General features: G+C 38.5%; 1 protein-coding gene across 1 annotated transcript in view; it reads right to left on the bottom strand.

Moving 5' to 3' along the window:
- Window positions 1–21,063, bottom strand: part of Rp1 (RP1 axonemal microtubule associated) — a 248,267-nt gene that overhangs the window by 128,166 nt on the left and 99,038 nt on the right. The window contains exon 6 of the mRNA XM_052717680.1: window positions 2,228–2,379. Within this exon, the coding sequence (XP_052573640.1) occupies window positions 2,228–2,379 (152 nt within the window). The remainder of the gene's footprint in view (window positions 1–2,227; window positions 2,380–21,063) is intronic.

The following is a 21,063-nucleotide window of genomic DNA, read 5'->3' as shown; positions in this document are numbered from 1 at the left end:
ATTAAGTTAGTCAAGAGAGAATTAAAAGTAACAGTCATAAAGATTTTAGGCAGGAGGAGCAGAGAATAAACAAAGTAAGAATTTCAATAATGAGGAAGTACAAAGAAAGGTTCAGGTCCACAGGCACAAATACTTTCCCTTTTTGCCATTGTTGAGCTTTTGTGTTTTTCTTTTTTAGATTATAATACAATTACATTTCTTCCTTCTCTTTTTCCTTCCAAATCCTCTTAAGTAGCCCTATCTGCTCTCCTTCAAATTCTTGGCCTCTTTTATTCAATAATTATTATTGTATGCATATATGAATATGTATATGCACATAAAATATATATTCTTAAATACAGCCTATTGAATCTATATAATGTTTCTTGTATGTATGTTTTCAGAGATGATCATTCGGACTGGACCATTTGGACTGTGCTTTTCTCTGGGGAAGACTACCTCTGCATTCCAAGCTTTGACTTGGTTGCCTATAGTTCTTTGTGTGGGGTTCAAGGTTTGTGGAATTTCCCCTGTACACTTATTTGATGTCATCCTTATTCAGCTCACTCATGGTGGTCCTGTTGGTGTAGCTTCTGAGGTTGCTAGGAGACACTACATAACAGCAAACTCCCTGACCCTCTGCTTCTTGCCACCTTTCTGCCCCCTCTTCCACAAAGTTACCTGAGCCTTAGGCACAAATAACTCCTATGATTCAACAATAAAAAACAAAATTAACCCACTTTAAAAATTGACAATTCTTTCCATGAAAATTGACAATAAGCATATGAGAATTGTTTAATATCACTAGTTATTAGAGAAATATAAACTAAAACTAAAATAATCTATAATCCATGCCCACAAGAATAACTGTTGCTTAAGAAAGAAAATAACCAGGAATCCTTAACATTGCCCATCATTGATAAAACTGTAAAATATTATAACCACTATTGGAAACAAGGTGGCAGTTTCTCCAAGATTAAAAATAAACTACCATATAGCCCAGTAGTTCCCTATTCAAAGTACCTGAAGAAATTATCTCAAGAATATTTGTAATTCCATATATTATTTACAATATTCACAAAGTGGTGGCAACCCATATATCTACCCATGAGTGGATTTATAAACAGTGTTGTGTTATATACACTCAATTTAATATTAATCAGTGTTTAAAAGAAGAAAATACTGTCACATCTGACTTCATAGATGCAATTTAAAGACATTGTGCTAAGTGAAAAAAGCCAGTCATCAAAATTACTGTAATTCAATTCATATGAGGTATTTAAAGTAATCAGTCCACATAAACAGAACAGGAAAAGTAAATTGAGGATTTTTTATTGAATAATTATAGATTTGTAGCTTCAGAAAGTGAAAACTTTCTAGAAAACATGTACATGTGACTATAGATTCTTCTTGGTTTATGATAGGGTTAAATTACAATAAATCAATTGTAAGTTAAAAATACATTTAATACATCTAATCTATGGAACATCTGAGCTCAGCAATATGTATACTGGAAAGCCTTATCTGTTGTTCCAACAAATATGTGGCTGGGTAGGTACTATGGCTCATGGCTGTCCTTCAGCTTTGCTTAAGTATCCCACTCTGGGTTACAAATGCAAAGAAAACATAAATAAAAGTTAAAAATTTAAGGTCTGATATCTGCTCAGTGCATGTGACTTTCACCTCCAACTTTTTATCTTATTATTGGAAATTTTAAGTCAAATCATCTAAGAGGTATACCATCTGCATGTTTAAAATACTTGTCCTTGTTTTCTGTTGCAGCAATAGAACACTCAGATCAAAATCAACCCAAGGAAGAAAGGGTTCACTTGACTTCTACATCCCAATCACCATTTAGCATTGAGGGAAATCCAGACAGAAACTCAAGTAGGAGCAGAGGCTTGAACCATGGAGGAAAGTTGCTTACTGGCTTGCTGTTTTTGTATATAACTCAGGACCAGGTGGTTCTGGGGTTGTACCACCCACAGTGGGCTATGACCCTCACACCAATTGTTAATCAAGAAAATGTCCCACAGACATGCACACAGTCCGATCTGTTAGAGGCAATTCCTGAAATGAGGTTCCCTCTTGCAGGGTATCTTTAGTTTGTTTCATCTTGGCAAAAACTAACCAACATACTAGTGAACTATGTATTTCAAATGCACAGGATGGCCACTGTGGCAAATTCCACATGTTTTTACCACAATAATACTTTAAAAACCAAACAAAGTAATTTTTGTTTACTCACTTGTCCTCTTAAAAATATTAAAGCGCTCTTTGATCTAGAGAGTTTCCTGGATCCTGTATCTCCTTTTTCCCCATAGACAGAAAGGTAGACATTTGCTACAGTTCCAGCATTCCAGAGCTCACCTGTTGTAATATACACCTCATATTTAGTCACTGTCAACAAAAGAAAATAAATTTAAGTTTTAAGTGCAATGAATGACTGACATAATTGAAGACATAGTCATAAATATAATCCAGAGCCCAAACTTTAGGTAAGATGTAACAAAACATGCCACCTTAGTACCACCATGTAATGCAACCAAGAAAGCTCAACAGAACGCGTGAGCATTCTGAGGTGACCTGCTGCAGAAGCACAGGGAGAAGACCCAATGTTAAAGTAACACCACACATCAGTTTAACCTTGTTCTTTCTTCCTTAGCCTGGACTCAGTGCATGAGAAACCTGGAGGTAGGCACAAGAGCCTAGACCCAGAGTACTCAGAATTCTGGAATTTTGACTCAGAAAGCAAGAGATATAGCCACTAGTATAAAGACATTCTACCCTTCTCCCCATTGTCCAGCCTCTAGAATCCCAGTGCCTGAGCCCAAAAGCCAAGAACTCACATTTTGGAAGAGAAGAAGCTTCCCTTCTGTTCAGTGGAGCTAGACTACAATAGATTTAGCCATCAATTCCTAATGCCTATTTTACTTTTTCTTCTCTAGACACAGGAAGACTGGAAGCACATTGGACAGTACAATTAAACCTCAGCTTTTCAGCTACAGGAACAAAAAGATCTTGGATCTATAAAGGTTTAAAGAACTAAATTGATATTTGAACCACAGCCCACAAAAGATAGATTGGAATTTGTGGCCTGGAACTAACCAGTGTAGTCAACTGCATTTTAAAGTGAAACTATTAACATTCTTTATAAAATTTCTTAAGTAGAAACTCATATCTCCAGTGTCCAAAATATAGTATGAAATTACTCAAGACAATTAGCAATCATAAAAATTGCAACTGATGTGGGTGAAGAGTCTAAAGAGACATGACTGGTGAGGTGGCAGCATCATTGGCTCACAGCTGAGATCCAGATGACACTAGTATCATAAACGAAGACTTTAGAGCATCGATCATATAAATGCCCCCACCAACAATTGTGAAGGCTCTTAAAACAAAACAAACAAACAAAAACCAAACAAACCAGAAAGTCTCAGCAGCAGAGGAACCAAAAATTTAAAGAAGATCCAATTAAAATTTTCAGAACTGTCAAAACCTTCCAAAGTGAAATTTGAAATTCACTTAATAGTCTCACAAGCAGACTAGAAAGGAAGGAGAACATTAATGAGAAACACTAAATGATCAGAGGCTCCTGAACCTGTGGGAGAGCAAAAAAATCTAATGTTCATGCATGGTACTCCAGAGGAGAAGAGTCTAAACCAGAGTTCCGTGCACTCTGCACTATCTTCCACATGAGTTCCATCCTTGGTATTTGAACATCGATGATCTTTTCACATGTACCACTCATATAGAAGCAGGATTTGTAAGGAGGAACCACTGAGAGTTATACTTATTTTGGAGTACAGCTACTTTTGAAATCATCCTCTGAAGGTTAATAACATTTCTCCATTAAAGTTATACCTCAGAGATATGAGTGGTCTGGTTCTAGACCACTGCATTAAAGTCACACAATTTTTTGTTTTCCTACTACATATAAGAGTTACATTCACAGTGACCAGGACCAGTGCCACAAACCGGTAATCCCAGATACTCAAGAGACTGAGGCAGGAAATCAGCTGAACCCTGATATTCAAGGCCAACATATTTTAGTCTAAATTTCATTTTTAAATGCTATTTTCAAACTATATTGTATTCTATTTAATACAAATTAATGGCATTTAGTCTAAAAATGTGTGTGTGTGTTATTATAAAACACATCATTGGGGAAAATAAAAAACTGAAAATCATCAGAACCATCTCTCAATCATTCTATCTTTTGACAGTGGAGGCCCTTGCTTTATGTTAATGGTGGCCATCTGTTCATGGTAGGGTAGCTGTGGCAATGTCTTTAATAAAAAAAACCACACTGACTGATTCTCCTTCTGACAAAGACTTTGTGGCACAAAATACATTCTGACAGAATTTTCCCACACTGGACTTTATTTCAAAATTATAGTCAGTCCTCTCAAATCATGATGTTGCTATATCAAGTATATTAATATAGTATTCTAAATCTATTGTTATTTCAACAAACCTCATAAATTCTTCAACAAGAATACTTTCTCTCATAAAACCATTTTTTTATCCACAAAAGATAATTGTTCATTCTTTAAGGTTTTGTCCTGAGATTGCATCAAGCAATTTAGTCACATTTATTGTCTCAGTTAGGGTTTCTATTGCTTCGATGAAACGCCATGACCAAAAGGAAAGGTGGGGAGGGAATGGTTGACTTGGCTGACACCTCCACAGCACTGTTCATCATCAAAGGAAGTCAGGACAGGAACTCAAACAGGGCAGGACCTGGAGGCAGGAGCTGGTGCAGAGGTCATGGAGGGGTGCGCTTACTGGTTTGCTCTCCATGGCTTGCTCAGTCTGCTTTCTTATAGAACCTAGGACCACCAGCCCAGAGTGGCATCACTCATAATGGGCTTGGCCTTTTCCCCTCAATAACTAATTAAAAAAATGTCCTATATCCAGGTCCTATGGAGGCATTTTCTCAATTGAGGTTCTCTTCTTTCAGATAACTCTAGCTTGTGTCAAGTTGGCATAAACTACCCAGCACATCTACTTTGAAGTCTCCAACTTCTGAAAGTCATCCTTGAGGGTTACAATCAACTTATTCAAACTGCTGTTAATGTAGAATTTTAATCTCTATTCATAATGGCATATTGAGTGGTGACTCCTTTGTGAGAGATTTTGCTAAGATCTACCAGAAGAATCAATATCTGTGGTAATCACATGAAATGTATTTCTTACACATTATGACTTAAAGTAGAAACAATTCTTTGGTCCATGAGCTACATAAAGGATGTTGTGTTTATGGCATGAAAACATTAATCTTATTGTACATTTCCATCAGAGCTATTGGCTGACCAATAATAGCATTGTCAGTGAGCAATAATGTTTCTAAAGGATTTTTTCCTAAACAGAGTGTTTAAACAGTGTTCTTAAAATATTCAAAAATTCATATTGTAAACAGATGTCCTGTCATCTAGGCTTTGCTGTTCCATTTGTAGAACACAGACAGGTACAGTAGACTGAGTATCACCCACAATAGCTTTGGGAATTTCAGAATAGTAAATGACCACTGATTTCAAAGTAAAGTGGCCAAATGAATCCCCTAACAAGACAATCAGTCTGTTTTTGAAGTTTTGAAGACAAATAATGACTTTTCTCTAGGTAAGGAAGACATATACAGCATCTTCTTCCAATACAAAGTGAAAGCTTCATTATAGTGTAACTGACAGTCTTCATCACTTATCTTAGCTGGATCTTCCAGAGAACTAGTGAAGGCTTCTGCATCAGTGCTAACAGCTTCATTATATGTCCATGTTAGGGAGACACTTTCTTTCATTAAACCCAATGAAACAACCTCTGTAGCTTCCAAATTTTCTTCAGAAGTTTTCTCACTTCCTTCAGCATTTACAGAATTCAAGATAGTTAGGTTCTTGGTCAGGGATAAGTTATGACTTAAAAAAAATTGTGGCTGGTTTGATTTTCTGTGGGGACCACTAAAACTTTATAATAGCATTAATGATATTTTGTTCACTGTAGCAACAATTTTAATTTCTTTCAAGAGGTTTTGTATTCATTGTTCAACTAACTGGTTATAAAAAAGCCTGTTTTCAAGTTCTTTGGACCTATGACATTCCTTCCTCACTACACATAGTCACTTCTAGCTTTTTTATTTAAAATTAGTCATGCATTTAAAATTGCCCTTGCATTCAAACACTTAGAGACCACTGTAGCACTCTTAATTGAACTAACTTCAATAATGTTATGCCTCAGGCAATAGAGAAGCCTAAGGAGAGGGAGATAGTTAAGAAGATGGCTTATGATCTGAGCAATAAACACACACACATTTGTCTACTAAGTTTGTTGATTATGAACATAGTTTTGGGTGCATTAAAACAATTATAATAATAACATCAAAGATTACAGATCACATAACATAATGAATAAACATGAGACCATTTGGAATATTATGAAAATTACCAAACAAAATGAGACTTGGGGAAACACACCAAGTGAACACACCATTAAAAACATGGCAACTATAGGACAGGTACAAGAGAGTTGTCTAAACCTTCAATTAAAACAAAAACAATACATCAGTAAAATAAGATATACTTGTATTTTATGCTTCAAATTTCTTTAAGAAAATAAAAAGCAACTAAATAGCTCATATTGCTAACACCAAAAGAAGGAAATGGAAGAGAAATGTCATCTTCTAATCAAAAGAGTATTTGTTTTGTACACAAGAATGAAGAGAACAAATATAAAAGTGAACTAGAGATTTCCTCATTAATTGACATATTAACTTATTGAAAACAATATGGGTCCAGCCCATACTGTTTTCTCCAAAGGTCCATGGAAGATTCTATCAACCAGCTGAGAATTTAATTGTAGACAAATTTCTAAACAGTCTTATTAAATAAGAAACACAGAGCCAAATATAGGGGTGAAAGTCATAGAGATCAGAGAAATAGTGATAGCCACCAGCTAACCTTAGTTTACCATGTCACCATAGCTTCCCAAGAGAGAGCTTCTTCCTGTCTAACTTGTGCCTTTTTTGCCTTGTTGTTCTGCCTTCTCATTGGCTCTTAGCACAACTACCTCACTTCCTTATCACTGCCTGTCTGTACAGACCTCCAGGTCTCTATGGTTGGTACTGGTATTAAAGGCATGTGTCACCACACTTGGCTGTTCCCTAGTATGTCCTTGAACACACAGAGAATCTGCGTACCATGTAATCAGATTAAGGGCATGTGCTACCACCACCTGACTTCTGTTTATGGCTATGACCTCTGATCTCCAGGCAAACTTTATTTATTACATACAAATGAAACATCACCACATTTCAGCACAAATAAAATATCACCACATCTAATTTAAGGGATATTAAATGAATCTAAGCACACTGAGTTCTCTCATCTATTCACTTTATTCTCCTAAATTCAATTCTATCTACACAGCTTCTTTTCTGTTCTCATACTTAGCTCCTTTCAGTCCCTTTTTCTGCTGTACTCTCATTGCTCTAAACTTAGTTCTTTCTCATCTTCATCCTCATCTTTGTTCTTCTAAATCAATTCTCCTCAAGTGCTATGGGGGAACTGGTATATATACACAAGCAGTAATACTTTAACAATGCAATGTGAGGTTTGACGTTTTCAGGGTCGCAGAGAGAGGTGATGAGGATCCACAAATAAAGCAATAATTGTCAGCTTTGATGAACAACCCAAAGAGGCGAGTGACTAAAAAGGGAGTTCTCTGGTAGGGTCAACTAAAGGCTAAGATCAAGTAGGGAATTCTAAAAAGTAATTTATGTGTTCAAACTATAATCTAGACGTGGTTAGGTAAAATGTTAGGAGTCTATATACTGCTTTCTGGTAGGGCAGGGGAACATATGCTCGGTTGCTAGGCAACCTACGTCAGAGCATGTTGCATTTGGTTAGTAAAAGCACTTTCATTGGTAGTGATTGCTAAAGGGGAGAATCTAGCAATAGCACCTGGCTGAGGAGGATTAAAACTTAATTTGCACAAGAAATGAAGCTTGGCACCTACTATCCACCTGGCCTTGTCAGAAATCTCCTTTGGTCAGTGGGAAATAATTACCTTAACTCAGTAACTAGCAGATGGCTAAAACATCACCCCAGAAATGTGAGCAGTAAATCTCTTAAAATAGGATCTTGTGTAAATCGACCAGGAGTTGAGGATTTAATTGCTAGTGATTATTTTCTCTATTTGTAGGAAAGATGAGCTAATGTTTATCTATCTGCATTTGTCCTTGAATGAAAAGTTATCTTAGCTGAAATACTTTTGTCCAGAGAATGTTAATGAAAAACACAGCTGGGGAAAGTTATCCAATTACCCCAAATGTATAGGGGAAGTTGTGACCATAAAATTGAGATGCAATCATGAGATTACATGTACACATTACATGGAAGTACATGGTAATGGGAGAATCATAGCTGTTATTACACAAGAAGTTTACAACAAGAAACAGATAATTCATACAAAAGGCAATAATTCCATAATGCCTTGTGTGATGGTTTCTTCTAACAGAATTCTTAGTTCTGATAGGTTGACCTTCTGAACTCTAGTTGTCACCTGCTGTATACTCCCAATATTCACTTAGGAGTTTGTAGAAACCCACAGAGGTTTCCTAGTGAGAACTTACTTAGGGTCTGAGAATCTAAGCTTGCTTTATTCTGCAGGGCTGCATAAGGGGATGTTTTGACCATGGTGTATGATTATCAGGTTTTTGGAAGGGTCTACACTTGGCTGTGCAGTGTGGTTTGATCTATCAAAGGGGAGGCCTTTTGCCCTGTCCCTTGGCATTGTTATAAAAAGCCCTTTTGAATAAAGGGAAAGGGCCATTGAGTATTGACCCAGGTCCTCTCGAGGCTATCTTGTATTTCTGTCTTTCTCTTTTTCTATCTAATATTTTCTTATCCCTCTACCTCCTCATAAGACTCCTTGAAAAGGTGAGAGCTGGCCTCCCACACAAGTCAATTTTAGAAACTAAAACACAAAACAGTTGGTTCATTTTTAAATGCCCATCGGTCATCAGAGATAGCACAAAAGCAAGGCTTGATCTACATTCCCCTAGAAATACCATCATAATGATACCCAGAACAGCTAGCTCTATGAGAACCACAAAAAATCAGGAAAATTGTTCTTGCACCCAGTTCAGCTCAAACATCAGAGGATACTCACTGAAGCTGGTAGGAACATGAGTGGCATTTTTCCATGGCTGAGCTCCTTTCCAAGCCTAGCACATATACTGTGACTAAGTTAGCTTTACACCTGGGTATGCAAGGGTTATTTAACATCAATAAAATGAGACAAATCAGCATAATTAAAGACAAGTATTGTATAATCATCCCAATAATGTAGGAAATGTTTGTTTTGAATATCCTTTTTTCTTTAAAAAAAAAAAAAAAGCTTTCATCACAAGAAAACCCTTCAGCTGAACTGAGGAAGTAGACCATATCTGGGTCTGTGACTCTACTGCAACCAGGGTCTGTGTTGATATCAGTGACTCCTGTTACCATCAAAAGCTGAGTGGATACCCAAGGTCTGGGCTGCCACCTGGGTACTTGGCATTTAGAGGCCATGTAGCCACTTGGGCCATGCTGATCTGGGTGATCTGCAATGCCAACTAAGTCCAAGATGACATATGGCCTCGGCTGTACCAAGAACCATGTCTGAATCCATGGTCCTACTGCAACCTGAGTCTGTGCTGATGTCTGTGGCTCCTGTTGCCACCAAAGGCCACACTGATTCGAAGGATCTGAGCCTCCATCTATAGCCTTCTTGGTACCCAAGGGCTGTGCTGCTTGCCAGTCCCATATAGACCTGAAAAATATACACTGCCACTCATGGCTAGGGCTTCGTATGGGTCTGAACTGTAGCCAGGGCCATGTCTGGGTCCATGGCCCTGCCACAGACAGGACCTGCACTGATGTCTGGCACCATAGAAAGCAGTGCAGATGCCCATGATCTGGGCCCACACTTGGGCCAGATGGGGGTTGGAGGGCCACACTGCCATTGGGTCCATGCTGATCTAAGTGACCTGTGCTGCCACCCGGGGCCATAGTGCCATCCGGGCCCGGCCTGCTGCCAGGGGCCATATCTGGGTCCATGACCTTACTGCAGCCACGGTCTGTGTCAATGTCTATAGCTTCTGTTACTATCGAAAGCAGTGAGAATAGGGCTGCATAAAGTTGGTTCTGCCCCTCCCTAACTACACTACCCTGGTGAGTAGGCCCTACACCTCCCCACAGCAGTACAGTAGAGCTATCCTTGCTGACAGGGGTGTGGGTGAGCCAGTCCTGAATATGTGAGAATTGGAGAGCTCTGAAGAGTCTGACATGTTGTGTCAGGGACAAGGAAAAAATACCCTCTTTTCTCCTCACCCTCACCCCTTGCCACCTACTGCAAGCAGGAAAAGCTGGTTTCAGGGTCACAAGACTGGGAGAGCTTATCTTGCCCCTCTCTGGCTGCAGCACTCAGGAGAGTGGGCCCTCCATCTAGCCTGGGCAGTATAACAGCTGATTCTGTTGGAGCAGACACAGGTGAGTGGCCCCAGGGCATAAGAGCAGGAGTACTGACCCCACCCCACCCCATCTGCCATGTTGTGGCATTGGAGAGCTGGCACAGCACCTTGGCTGGGCAGCACACTAGAGCTGACCCTGTTGACAGCACAGAGGTGAGCTGGCCCTGTACCTCACCTGGGCAAAACAGTAGAGCTGGCCCTGCTGTTGTGAATGTGGGTGAGCCAGACCTGAGGGCCTGAGAGCAGAACTGGCCCCATTCCTTGCTGTCTGTTACACTGGGTGAGCTAGTAGGGGCAGTGCTGGAGAGCTCACCTGGGTGGTGACATTGAGGGAAAGCTGGAGCTGGTGGGCTGACCAACCCAGCTACCACCCAGGCCCAGAACCAGGACTATAAGTTAGTCCACCCCATCACCCATCACATCCATGAACTGCTTGCACATGTGAAAGGCTGAAGATTCAAAGCTACAGGACCTCCAGAACACAAGGCAACAACAGAATATCCAAGAAGAGTTTCAGTGAGGACCCAGGATCAATAGTGTAGCAGAAACCAGAGACCTCAAACCAGAACAGTGATTCACTGCAATGAACAGTTACAAGTTAAGAGGTATGAACGAACAGTATACTGTGTGACTCACTATATCACTACAGCTTCCATGCCGAGATTTTTTTTAATTTTGTTTATTTTGATTTTTTTAGTTTTTTGGAAGGTTTTCTGCTTGTTTGTTTGACTTTTAAATTTTGCTTTAGGGGAGGTTGCAAGGGCAGAGAGTGGAAGCAAGGAGATGGGGAGATGAATGGGATCAGGATGCATTATGTGAACCAGTCAAAGAATCAATGAAAGGAATCACATAGAATCAATAGAAGCAAAAAGACTCAATAAAAGTTTTTTTGAAGAAAGAAAGAGGAAGGAAGGAAGGAAGGAAGGAAGGAAGGAAGGAAGGAAGAAAAACCCTTCAGCTTACATGCACTGGAGGGTGGAAGGAAGAAAGAGTTCCTCTAAAATCAGAAACAAGATAAATCTATCAGCTGTTCCACTTCCATTCAAAACATCAGTGGAAGTTAGAGCTAAAACAATGAGGCTAAATCAACAGGAGGCTCTTGTGTCAGAAGAAAATAGTCTTGTATACATAAAACCCAAAAGGTTACACACAGTAAAATCTGGTAAAACAACAAAACTACATTCAAAGGTAGTTGTATTACTATACATTCACAATGAGAAGTCCAAAAAGGAAATAAAGAAAATAGCTATATTTTTCCAAATCTTTTTATTAAATATTTTATTTAAAATTCATGTATGCATATAATGTGTTTGGATCCAACCCACCCCTTATTTCGTTTGATCCAATTCCTCCTCTATCCCCTCCTGCTTTTCCATACCACCTTCATGTGAACTCTCTTTTTAAATGCTACAGTTCATTTAGTTTTATATATATATATATATATATATATATATATATATATATATATTTACATATATATATGTGTGTAAATGGATGTGGCACCATTGACTGAAACATGGTAACTTCTCAAGACCTGCATACCTCAAAAGAAGTGTCTTTCCTTACAATAACCATTAATTACCAGCAGCCCCTCAAATAGAGATGTGATTTCTTGACTCTCTTCCCCATCCACACTGTAACTTTAGCTGCCTTGATCATATGCTGTTCCTATGCATACAATCATAGCCACTGTGAGTACGTCTATACAACTGGGCTGGCCAGTAAATACTCTTTTTTTACTACAGACATTCACTCCCTCTAGCATTTTACAAACTTCCCACACCTTTCCCACAATAATATCCAAGCCTTGGGTGTAATGGGACATGATATAGACATCCCATTTAGAGATGAGCACTTCACAATCTCCTATTCTCTGCATGTTGACCATTGTTGTTCACCATATTAATCATCATCTACTGAAAGAAGAAACTCTCTGATACGGGTTCAGAAATACTCTACTCTACATGTATATTTGGAATTTATTTGGAAGAATTTAGGAGCAGTTTATTACTATGTTCATTCAGCAGAGCAACAGTACAAGGTTCTATGTGGTGATATTTTATCTGTGTACCCCAATAAAGTTTATCTGGAGGTCTGTATAGACAGACAAGAAGTGACAGAGCTGGGCAGGAAGAGGAAGTGATGTAGCTGGATGGAGAGAGGAAATGAGATGGCAAAACAGAAAGGCATATAGGCATGTGTATACAGGAAGTAGGTCTCTTTGGCTGAAGATCTCCAAGTGGTGAGAACGTGGCTGGCTTCTTTCTGCTTTTCTGATCTCTCAGTTTTAACCCCAATATCTAGCTCCAGGTTTTTTATTAATAAGACTGTTTAGCAATTCGTCTTACAGTTCTAGGCTTTCCCATAAGGCATATGACCTAAGCAGCCACAGGTTTCAGCCCAGTTAACAGTAGTAGGCATTCCATCTTATGACGCAGACTTCAAATGCAATCAGAAAGTATTTGTTTATTTCCATAACACTCTTGCAACTATTGCACCTGTAGGCATGTATTTCCAGGCCAGTAGTTACTATATCTCTGTATGATATATTTTTATATCATACAGTTCACAGACAGATTATGACATTTCTTCCCTGGTAGCATGCATAAAATCTTCCAGCACTATGAAAGCTATCCAGTAGAGATGAAGCTTCCAGCTTGACTTCCCCATACCCTATGGCTCAGGTGTTTGGTGTATTCAGAAACAGGGTCTGATTATCAAGTTCTGTAGGGTAGCTGAGAGCAATGGCAATAGCCTGTAACATCTGAATGTCTATGAGATCTTAATAACCAACAACTCAAAAAGAAGTAACACATACCTGGCACTGGGTTTCTGGGGGAGGCATTGTCTCTCATTATAGGATAACTTCATTTAAACCCCCTTTCTACGTATATGTGAATATTTTAGGAAGTTTATGTAGATGGATATTTTCATATGGCACAGTCAAAGGTCTTTATTGTTAGTCATTCTTCCCACACTTCCTTCCTAACCTGTCCTCCCATCTTCCACCACAGTTACCCTTTGTCCCATTGCTCCCTTTTCCCTTATTACCTCTTGCATTCTATCTCTTTTCCTTGAAATCCCATACCCCATAGTTCCTTCCTAGTTTCCTGACTTCTAGAGATACTCCACTTTAAGCACACACGTATCTAAAGATTCAAAGCTGAAATCACTGCATTTATAAAAAGTCTCAAAGAGAATGAAATGCTTAAAACTAAATTCAACCAAGGCAACAAAATACTTGTCACTGGAAACTACAAAACAATCCTGAAATAAATTAAACATTAGAACAAACAGAAAGATAGTCCATGATTATATATGAAGTAATTAATATTTTTTAAAAGTCTATATTACCCAGAGAAATCTAAAGACTCACTGTAATCAGTACAAAAATTTAGCATGAACTTCTATTGAAATAAAAAGCAAAATAAAATGCATTATTATCTAGGCACTCCCTAGATAATTAAACTACCTTGAAGAAGAACAAAATGCTCTCACTACTTCATTCTTCTTGATTTTAAAACATACTACAGAGAGAAAGTAATGCAGCATACTGCAAAATGATAGAATACAATAAGAGAGTGCAGAAATAGCACTTAAATTCAAAGTCAAGTAATTTCAACAAGTATGAGAAAACTATACAGTAGGGGATGACAACCTCTTCAGTAAAAAGTATTGTTGTTAGCTATCTACATGATAAATAATGAGCTAATCCCTTATACACAGAAAATAATCCAAAATGCACTGAGGACCTACACACAAAATCTAAGATAATAAACTGCAATAAAATATAGAGAAAGGGCTGGTATATCAAATTTCACAGTGATTTCTCGGGCAAGAGAGCAAAATAATAGGCAACAAAAGCAAAAGCAGAGACAAGCATACCATATCAAACTTGAAATATTCCACATTGTGCAAGAAGCAGTCAAGAACGTGGATAAGCAGGAATTGTGGGGAAAATTGCAAATTGTATATTTATTAAGAAGTTAATATACAGAAAATAGAAGGAACTGTGAAACTCGACAAAAAATTCACAATTTGCAAAGAACAAGTACAGGCAATTCTCCAAATAAAATATATAAATGGCCATGAGTCATATGAAAACTCAGCATCACTATAGACCAATTCAAAGAAAAAACAAAAACACTACGCAAGCATTAGGACAGCCAATGTGAACAGAACAGAACAGAAACAAGTGCTGCAAAAAATGAGGGTGAAAAAAACTAAAGACAAACAGTAGTGTTGTGGGAACTACTGACGCTGGCCTGCTAGCCAGTTATAAAGGGCAGCTTGGCCTGATGGGCATGGTCTTCTCTGGAGACACATGACCCGATAAAAAGCCAAGACACTCTGAATGTGGGTGACAGTTATGTGGCTAGATCTGTTTGAGGAGCCTCTGGCAATGGGACCAGGACTTATTCTGGGTGTATGAAATGGCTTTTTGGAACACATTCCCCAGGGTGGGATACCTTGCTCGCCTTGACACAGCGGGGAGGGGCTTGGTAACTTAGTGTGCCAGACTTTGTTAACTCCCAAAGGGAGGCCTTACCCTCTCTGAGGAGTGGATGTGGGGAAGGGGGGATTTGGGGAGGTAGGGGGGCTGGAGAAGGAGAGGGAGGAGAAACTGGGATTGGTATGTAAAATGAAAAAAAAAAAACCTTTTTTAAAAAATAAATAAATGTCAAGAAAAAAAATAATCCCCATGGGGTGAAGGAGGGGAAAGCCAAGGCACCGGGACCTCATTCTCTCTTGGACTGTGGAGGGCTTGTGAAGCCACGGATCGGTGACCTTCCTGGTCCTTTTTCCAGCACTCATTGGGAATGAGAGGAGCGGCAGATCAACGACAGCACTGTAGCTTTCTTCTGTATCGTGAGTGTACTGTATGGACTTCACCTGTTAATAAACCTGACTTGATCCCAGACTTCCATCCCACTTTATCTGGCACCCTTTAATGTGGGGCCTGGTTGACCCACCAACAGCTGCCCACAACAGCCTGCCTCCGAGGCCCGCATCAGTGGGCATCCCACCACCCTGGTGCTCCCTCACCCTCACCCGCTCAGTCTTTGCATTCCTCACCCCGCAGGCCTAACCTCTCAGTCTGCTATCAGGCCAGCAATTGTAGCCAAAAAAAACTCAGGACCACTCCCAGTCCAGCACAACGGAAGCTGGCAGGCAGTTTCTGGTCCCTCAGCCCCTGCCCAGTGGGCTTCACTACAGAAGCCCAGTTGCAATAGCCCATGCCCCTGAACCATGCGCTAGTCGATGGTCTCTGAGGAGCTCTGCTCCGCCTGAACCGTGCTCTAGTCGCAGATATCTGAGGAGCCCTGACTGCACCCAGACGCGCAGAGGTCCACAGATGCTGGGCAGACTCTGGTCCTGCTGCCCAGTGCATTTTCACTGTGGACAGCTAACCTCCCAACTCCAGCGCAGGCAACTGCAAGACTAGAATCGACTGCAATGTGCAGCTACTCTCTCAAACCAATTTTGTGCAGTTGGAACAAGTTGTGGAATAAAATCTGCTGTGGTTCTGGGGTATACTTCGCTTTTTCCTTACCCCTCTTCTGGGGTCCCTACAGCTCAGCTGGATTTGAGCCTTGATTGCCTGAGCTCGGGAGCTGTTGCAAAGTCACTGGCGGCAGGCGGGAAAGTTGTGACACTTATATAATAGCCTTGCCTCCAGTGCCAATTCTTCCTGGCACTCACAGGTGCCAGGTTCGGGGCTAGCCTGAGTGGTACCTCCCCACGAACCAGAAGGCAGTCAACTCCTAGAGCACTGAATCAGCACAGCACTGACTTGGATCTCCCATGGCTGCTATAACACCACACCTGCTCTACCTGCTGGTCAAACATCAATATTATATCTACAACAATTATCTGAGTATCTGGCCTGCAGTGAGTTAATTGACAACTCTTAAAGGGTAAACTAATAAATTAATAAACAAACAAACAAACAAAGAAGATGGAGTAAAAGAATAAAGAGAAAGGACAATTTTAAAAACTTTCCCAGGTCAATGGCTGCAAACATCAGAATGCAGGGAATTAGAACCCTGCTCACTACAACTATGGACAGGATGTTAGAAAAGTTACTGAAGAGATAAGCAACATAGCTAGGATCAATTGCAAATAGTTACTAAGGAAGATAGGACAGCCTTGACTGATGAGATTAAGACCTTAGAAATACTTACCAATGAGGAAGAAAAATAGCTGATAATAAAGAAGCCTGACATATAGTCACTAAGGAGGAAAAGACAGCCTTGACTGATAAGCTAAACCCCTTAGAAGTATTTATCAATGAAGAGAACAAAAAGGTGATTGATAATATGCAAGCCTTAGAACAACTTACTACTGAGGAGATACAAGCCCTACAAATGGCAACTACTGGTAAATTCCAAGCCTTAAAAAATGTATTCGAACTGATAATAAAAGCATTCAGATACAGACAAAAGAATTCAGAGGAGAACTAAACTCACCATTACCTGATAGAATTAGAAAAGAGTGGCCTAAGATTGTTCATAAACCAACCGTGATTTATCCTATTACCATTTACGAAAGGCCATCAAATAACAAGTATTCCCAAGGTTTTACAGAATTTAAATGGGATCCTATACAAATTTTTAACTTAAAAATATTAAGGAAGCAATAATTTCCTATGGTATGCATTCAACATATGAGAGGCAGATGTTGAATACATGGTCCTCTTGGAACAAATACTCCAAACAACTGGAAACAATTAGTCACAGCAGTATTAGAATATGGTCTTCAGTAAGACTGGAATAGCTGTTTAAGAGAAGCAGCTAAGGCCCTTAAACAGCAAGGTAAGGTTAGAGGTTTTGAAATATCCCAAGATCAAATACTTGGTGAGGGCTGTTATTCTGATATAAATAATCAGGCTACATTTGATGAACACAGCTTATCCCTCTGCTGTACAGCAGCCTTAAATGCTTGGGACAAGATGCAAGAATCAGGAAAGAGAACTGAGTTATATACTAAAGTTATACAAGGCTCAAAAGAACCCTTCACTGAATTTTTCCAAAGATTGACTTCAGCTGTAATTAGAGTGATATCAGATCCAGAAGTTAGACAAGTACTAATTCAACCTTTGGTTTTTGAAAATTCTTATTTACAATGAAAAAAGATAATTGAAAAACAAATCAGTACTCACAGAAGAATGGCTCCATCACATAGTCAATATTGAGTCTATTAACTATGATGAGACTTGGGGAGAAGAAGTGATTTCCAAAGGCTTAAAGAAAAACTAAATGTCAAATATTTTAACTGTGGTAAACAATATCATGTAAGAAGAAACTAAAGACAGGTCGTTCCTAGAAACAATGTTTCTTCTAGGGATGACCTAAACAGAAAGCCCCAACCTTCTGGATTGTGCAGAAGATGCTGCAAAGGCTGGCATTGGACCAATGAATGCAGATCAACAAAGGACAAGCAAGACAATCCCTTAACATTGGGAAACACATTGGGGTGCCTCTTAAAAAACCCATGTCAAACTTGGTCCAGTCATTTCCTGTCATCATAGGGGAAACTCCTCCCCAAAGCAATTAAAGGACCTAGTGCCTATGGTAAAAAACCATACTGCTCTGGATGATACAATAGTTTTAGAAGATAAAACAAAACTTCCAGGAGAAACCATAAAATGAATATTTTGCCAGATTTCTATGAATAATCAAAGACAAAAACTAAGGATGTGAATACATGACACTGTAATTGTAGGTATTTTGGACACAGGGGCAGATGTAACTATAATTAGACTGGAATCATGGTATCCAAATTGACCTCTTCAGGAGGTAGATTTTCCATTTTTTAGCGATTGGAACTTTATTTCAGGTAAAATAAAGCATGAGATGGGTTGAATGTATAGGACCAGAAGGACAGAGAGGAAAATTGAAGCCATATGTGGCTAACATATCAATGAATCTATGGGACTTTGATTTGTTACAGCAATGGAATGCCCAGGTTAACAATCCTCCAATCACAGAAACAGACCAAAAACTGATGTATGTTTCTGGGAAAAATATTAAAAGGTATTATAAAGAACAATCATTGAACATTTAGGCTGTACAAAACCAGGGCACAATAGCTGTTGATCTTTCAGCGGTATCAACAGCCCTACCTTTAAAATGGTTTATAGACAAACCTGTATGAGTTCAGCAATGGCCTTTCACATAAGAAAAACTGCAGGCCTTAGAACAGCTAGTACAGGAGCAGCTAAATACTCAGCATATTGAAGAATATCAACCAGCCCTTGGAATTCTCCTATATTTGTTACTAAAAGGAAATTTGGAAAATGGAGAATGCTGACAGATTTAAGAGTCATAATTAAAGTAATTCAGGTAATGGGGCTCTCTACAGCCTGGAATTCCTATGCCTTCTCTGTTAATTAAAGGATGATCTATTATAGCTATTGAGTTAAAAGATTTGTTTCCTTATTATAACTCTACAAAAAAAGGATAGGGAAAAATTGCCTTCATAATGCCTACTTATAGTAATTCTCAGCCTGTTAAGAGATATCAATAGAAGATTCTCCCACAAGGGATGTTATGCCAATATTTTGTACAACAGCTGTTGAAAATAACTCATGTATGCTTTCTTCAATCTATAATTTACCATTATGTGGATGATATCTCATTGGCTGATTCAAATGTAGATACTTTAAAAAAATGTTTGAAGAAGTGAAGAAAATTTTACCTTGTTGGAGAACTACAAATTGCTCCTGAAAAAATACAAAGAAGAGATTCTATTAATTACTTAGGATATAAAATAGGTTTGAAAAAATATTCAACCCCAAAAGGTACAAATCAGGAGCGATCAATTGCAGACTCTTAGTGACTTTCAAAAATTGCTGGAAGACATTACCTATCTATGGCCCTACTATTAGAGTAACATCTTAAGAACTTAGTAATTTGTTTCAAACCTTAAAAGGTGGCAAGGACTTAAATAGTCCCAGAGAATTATCAGCTGAAGGTGAGAGAGAACTGGCTTTGGTGGAAAAGAAATTATAGGATGCACTTGTGGATTGTTTGGATCCAGAGCTTGATTGATTTCTGGTTATTTTACCCTCTATGCATTATCCTACAGGAATTTTAATGCAGAGTGAAGATATTTTCTTAGAATGGATATTTTTACCACACAAACAGAGTAAAAAATTAAAGACATATTTAGTAAAGGTTTCTGAGTTGATTCTAAAAGGAAAATTAAGACTTTGTCAATGGACAGGAATGGACCCAGCAGAAATTGTAATACCTTTTATGAATGCTGTAATTTCCTCCATATGGGCAGGAAATGAACATTGGCAAAGAGCTGCAGCATTTTTTGAAAGAGATTAACAACAGATATCCCAAAAGCAAGAGACTTCAAGTCATAAAAAGAACCAATTGGGTCCTTCCTCACATTGTACAGGTATACCAGTATCTGGAGCGCCTACATTCTACATTGATGCAAATAAATCAGGAAAGGCAGGTTATAAATCAGAAAATTTAAATAAAATGGCTCAAAGTCCTTATGATTCTGTCCAAAAATAAGAATTATATGCTATTCTCATGGTATTAATGGATTTTTACAGAAACTCTTAATATGGTTACTGACTCTAATTAGGCATAAAAAGTTCTTTTGCACATTGAAACTGCTTAACTTATTCCTAATGAATCAGAATTAACTTCATCATGTATATGATTACAGGGTTCAGTCAAGAATAGGAATCATCCCATATATATAACACATATCAGATCTCCTACAGGTCTGCCAGGCCCTCTAGCACAGGGTAATGATAAAATTGATCAGTTATTAGTAGGAAATATGTTGGAGGCCTCAGAATTTTATAAAAACACAATGTCATACCAAGGGTTTGAGAAAGGATTTTTCCATCACTTGGCAGCAAAACAAGGAAATTATAAATAAAAAAAATGTCCTACTTGTTCCTTGTATAATCAAACTCCATTACCTGCAGGAAGTAACCCTAAAGGTACTCAAAGAAAGAAAATATGGCAAATGGATATGTTTCATTTTTCAGAATTTGAAAAATTAAAATATGTACACCATACCATAGATATCTATTCAGTATTTCAATGGGCAAATACTATGAGTTCTAAAAGGACTGATTCTATAATTGCACATCTATTAGAAGTCATGGTTATCATGGGAACACCTGTACAAATTAAGACTGACAATGCTCCAGCATGTGTCTCTAGTAAAATGAAACATGGTTTTTTTTTTTGCATATTACAATATAAAGCATATTACACGTATACCATACAACCCAACAGGACAAGTGGTTATAGAAAGATGTAATCACACTTTAAAGGAATGCTATATAAACAGAAAGGGATAATAAAAACCCCAGAGATAGATTGTATAATGCCTTATTAACTTTAAATTTTCTAAATGCTAATGAGAAAGGAATGATAGCTGTGGGGAGACATTGGACAGTACAAAAAACTACTGAATTAAATCAGCCTGTGTATTCTAAAAATGTATTGACCTCAGAATGGAAATTAGGATATGTGTTATGTTGGGGAAGGTGTTTTGCTTTTGTTTCCACAGGAGAAGAAAAGCTGTGGATACCATCGAAA

This window comes from Peromyscus californicus, unplaced genomic scaffold, assembly GCF_007827085.1.
Source record: "Peromyscus californicus insignis strain IS unplaced genomic scaffold, ASM782708v3 Scaffold_5__1_contigs__length_169319896, whole genome shotgun sequence".
Classification (NCBI taxonomy): Eukaryota; Metazoa; Chordata; class Mammalia; order Rodentia; family Cricetidae; genus Peromyscus; species Peromyscus californicus.
Note: the sequence above shows the minus strand (reverse complement) of the source record. Positions and strands in the feature narration are given on the sequence as shown.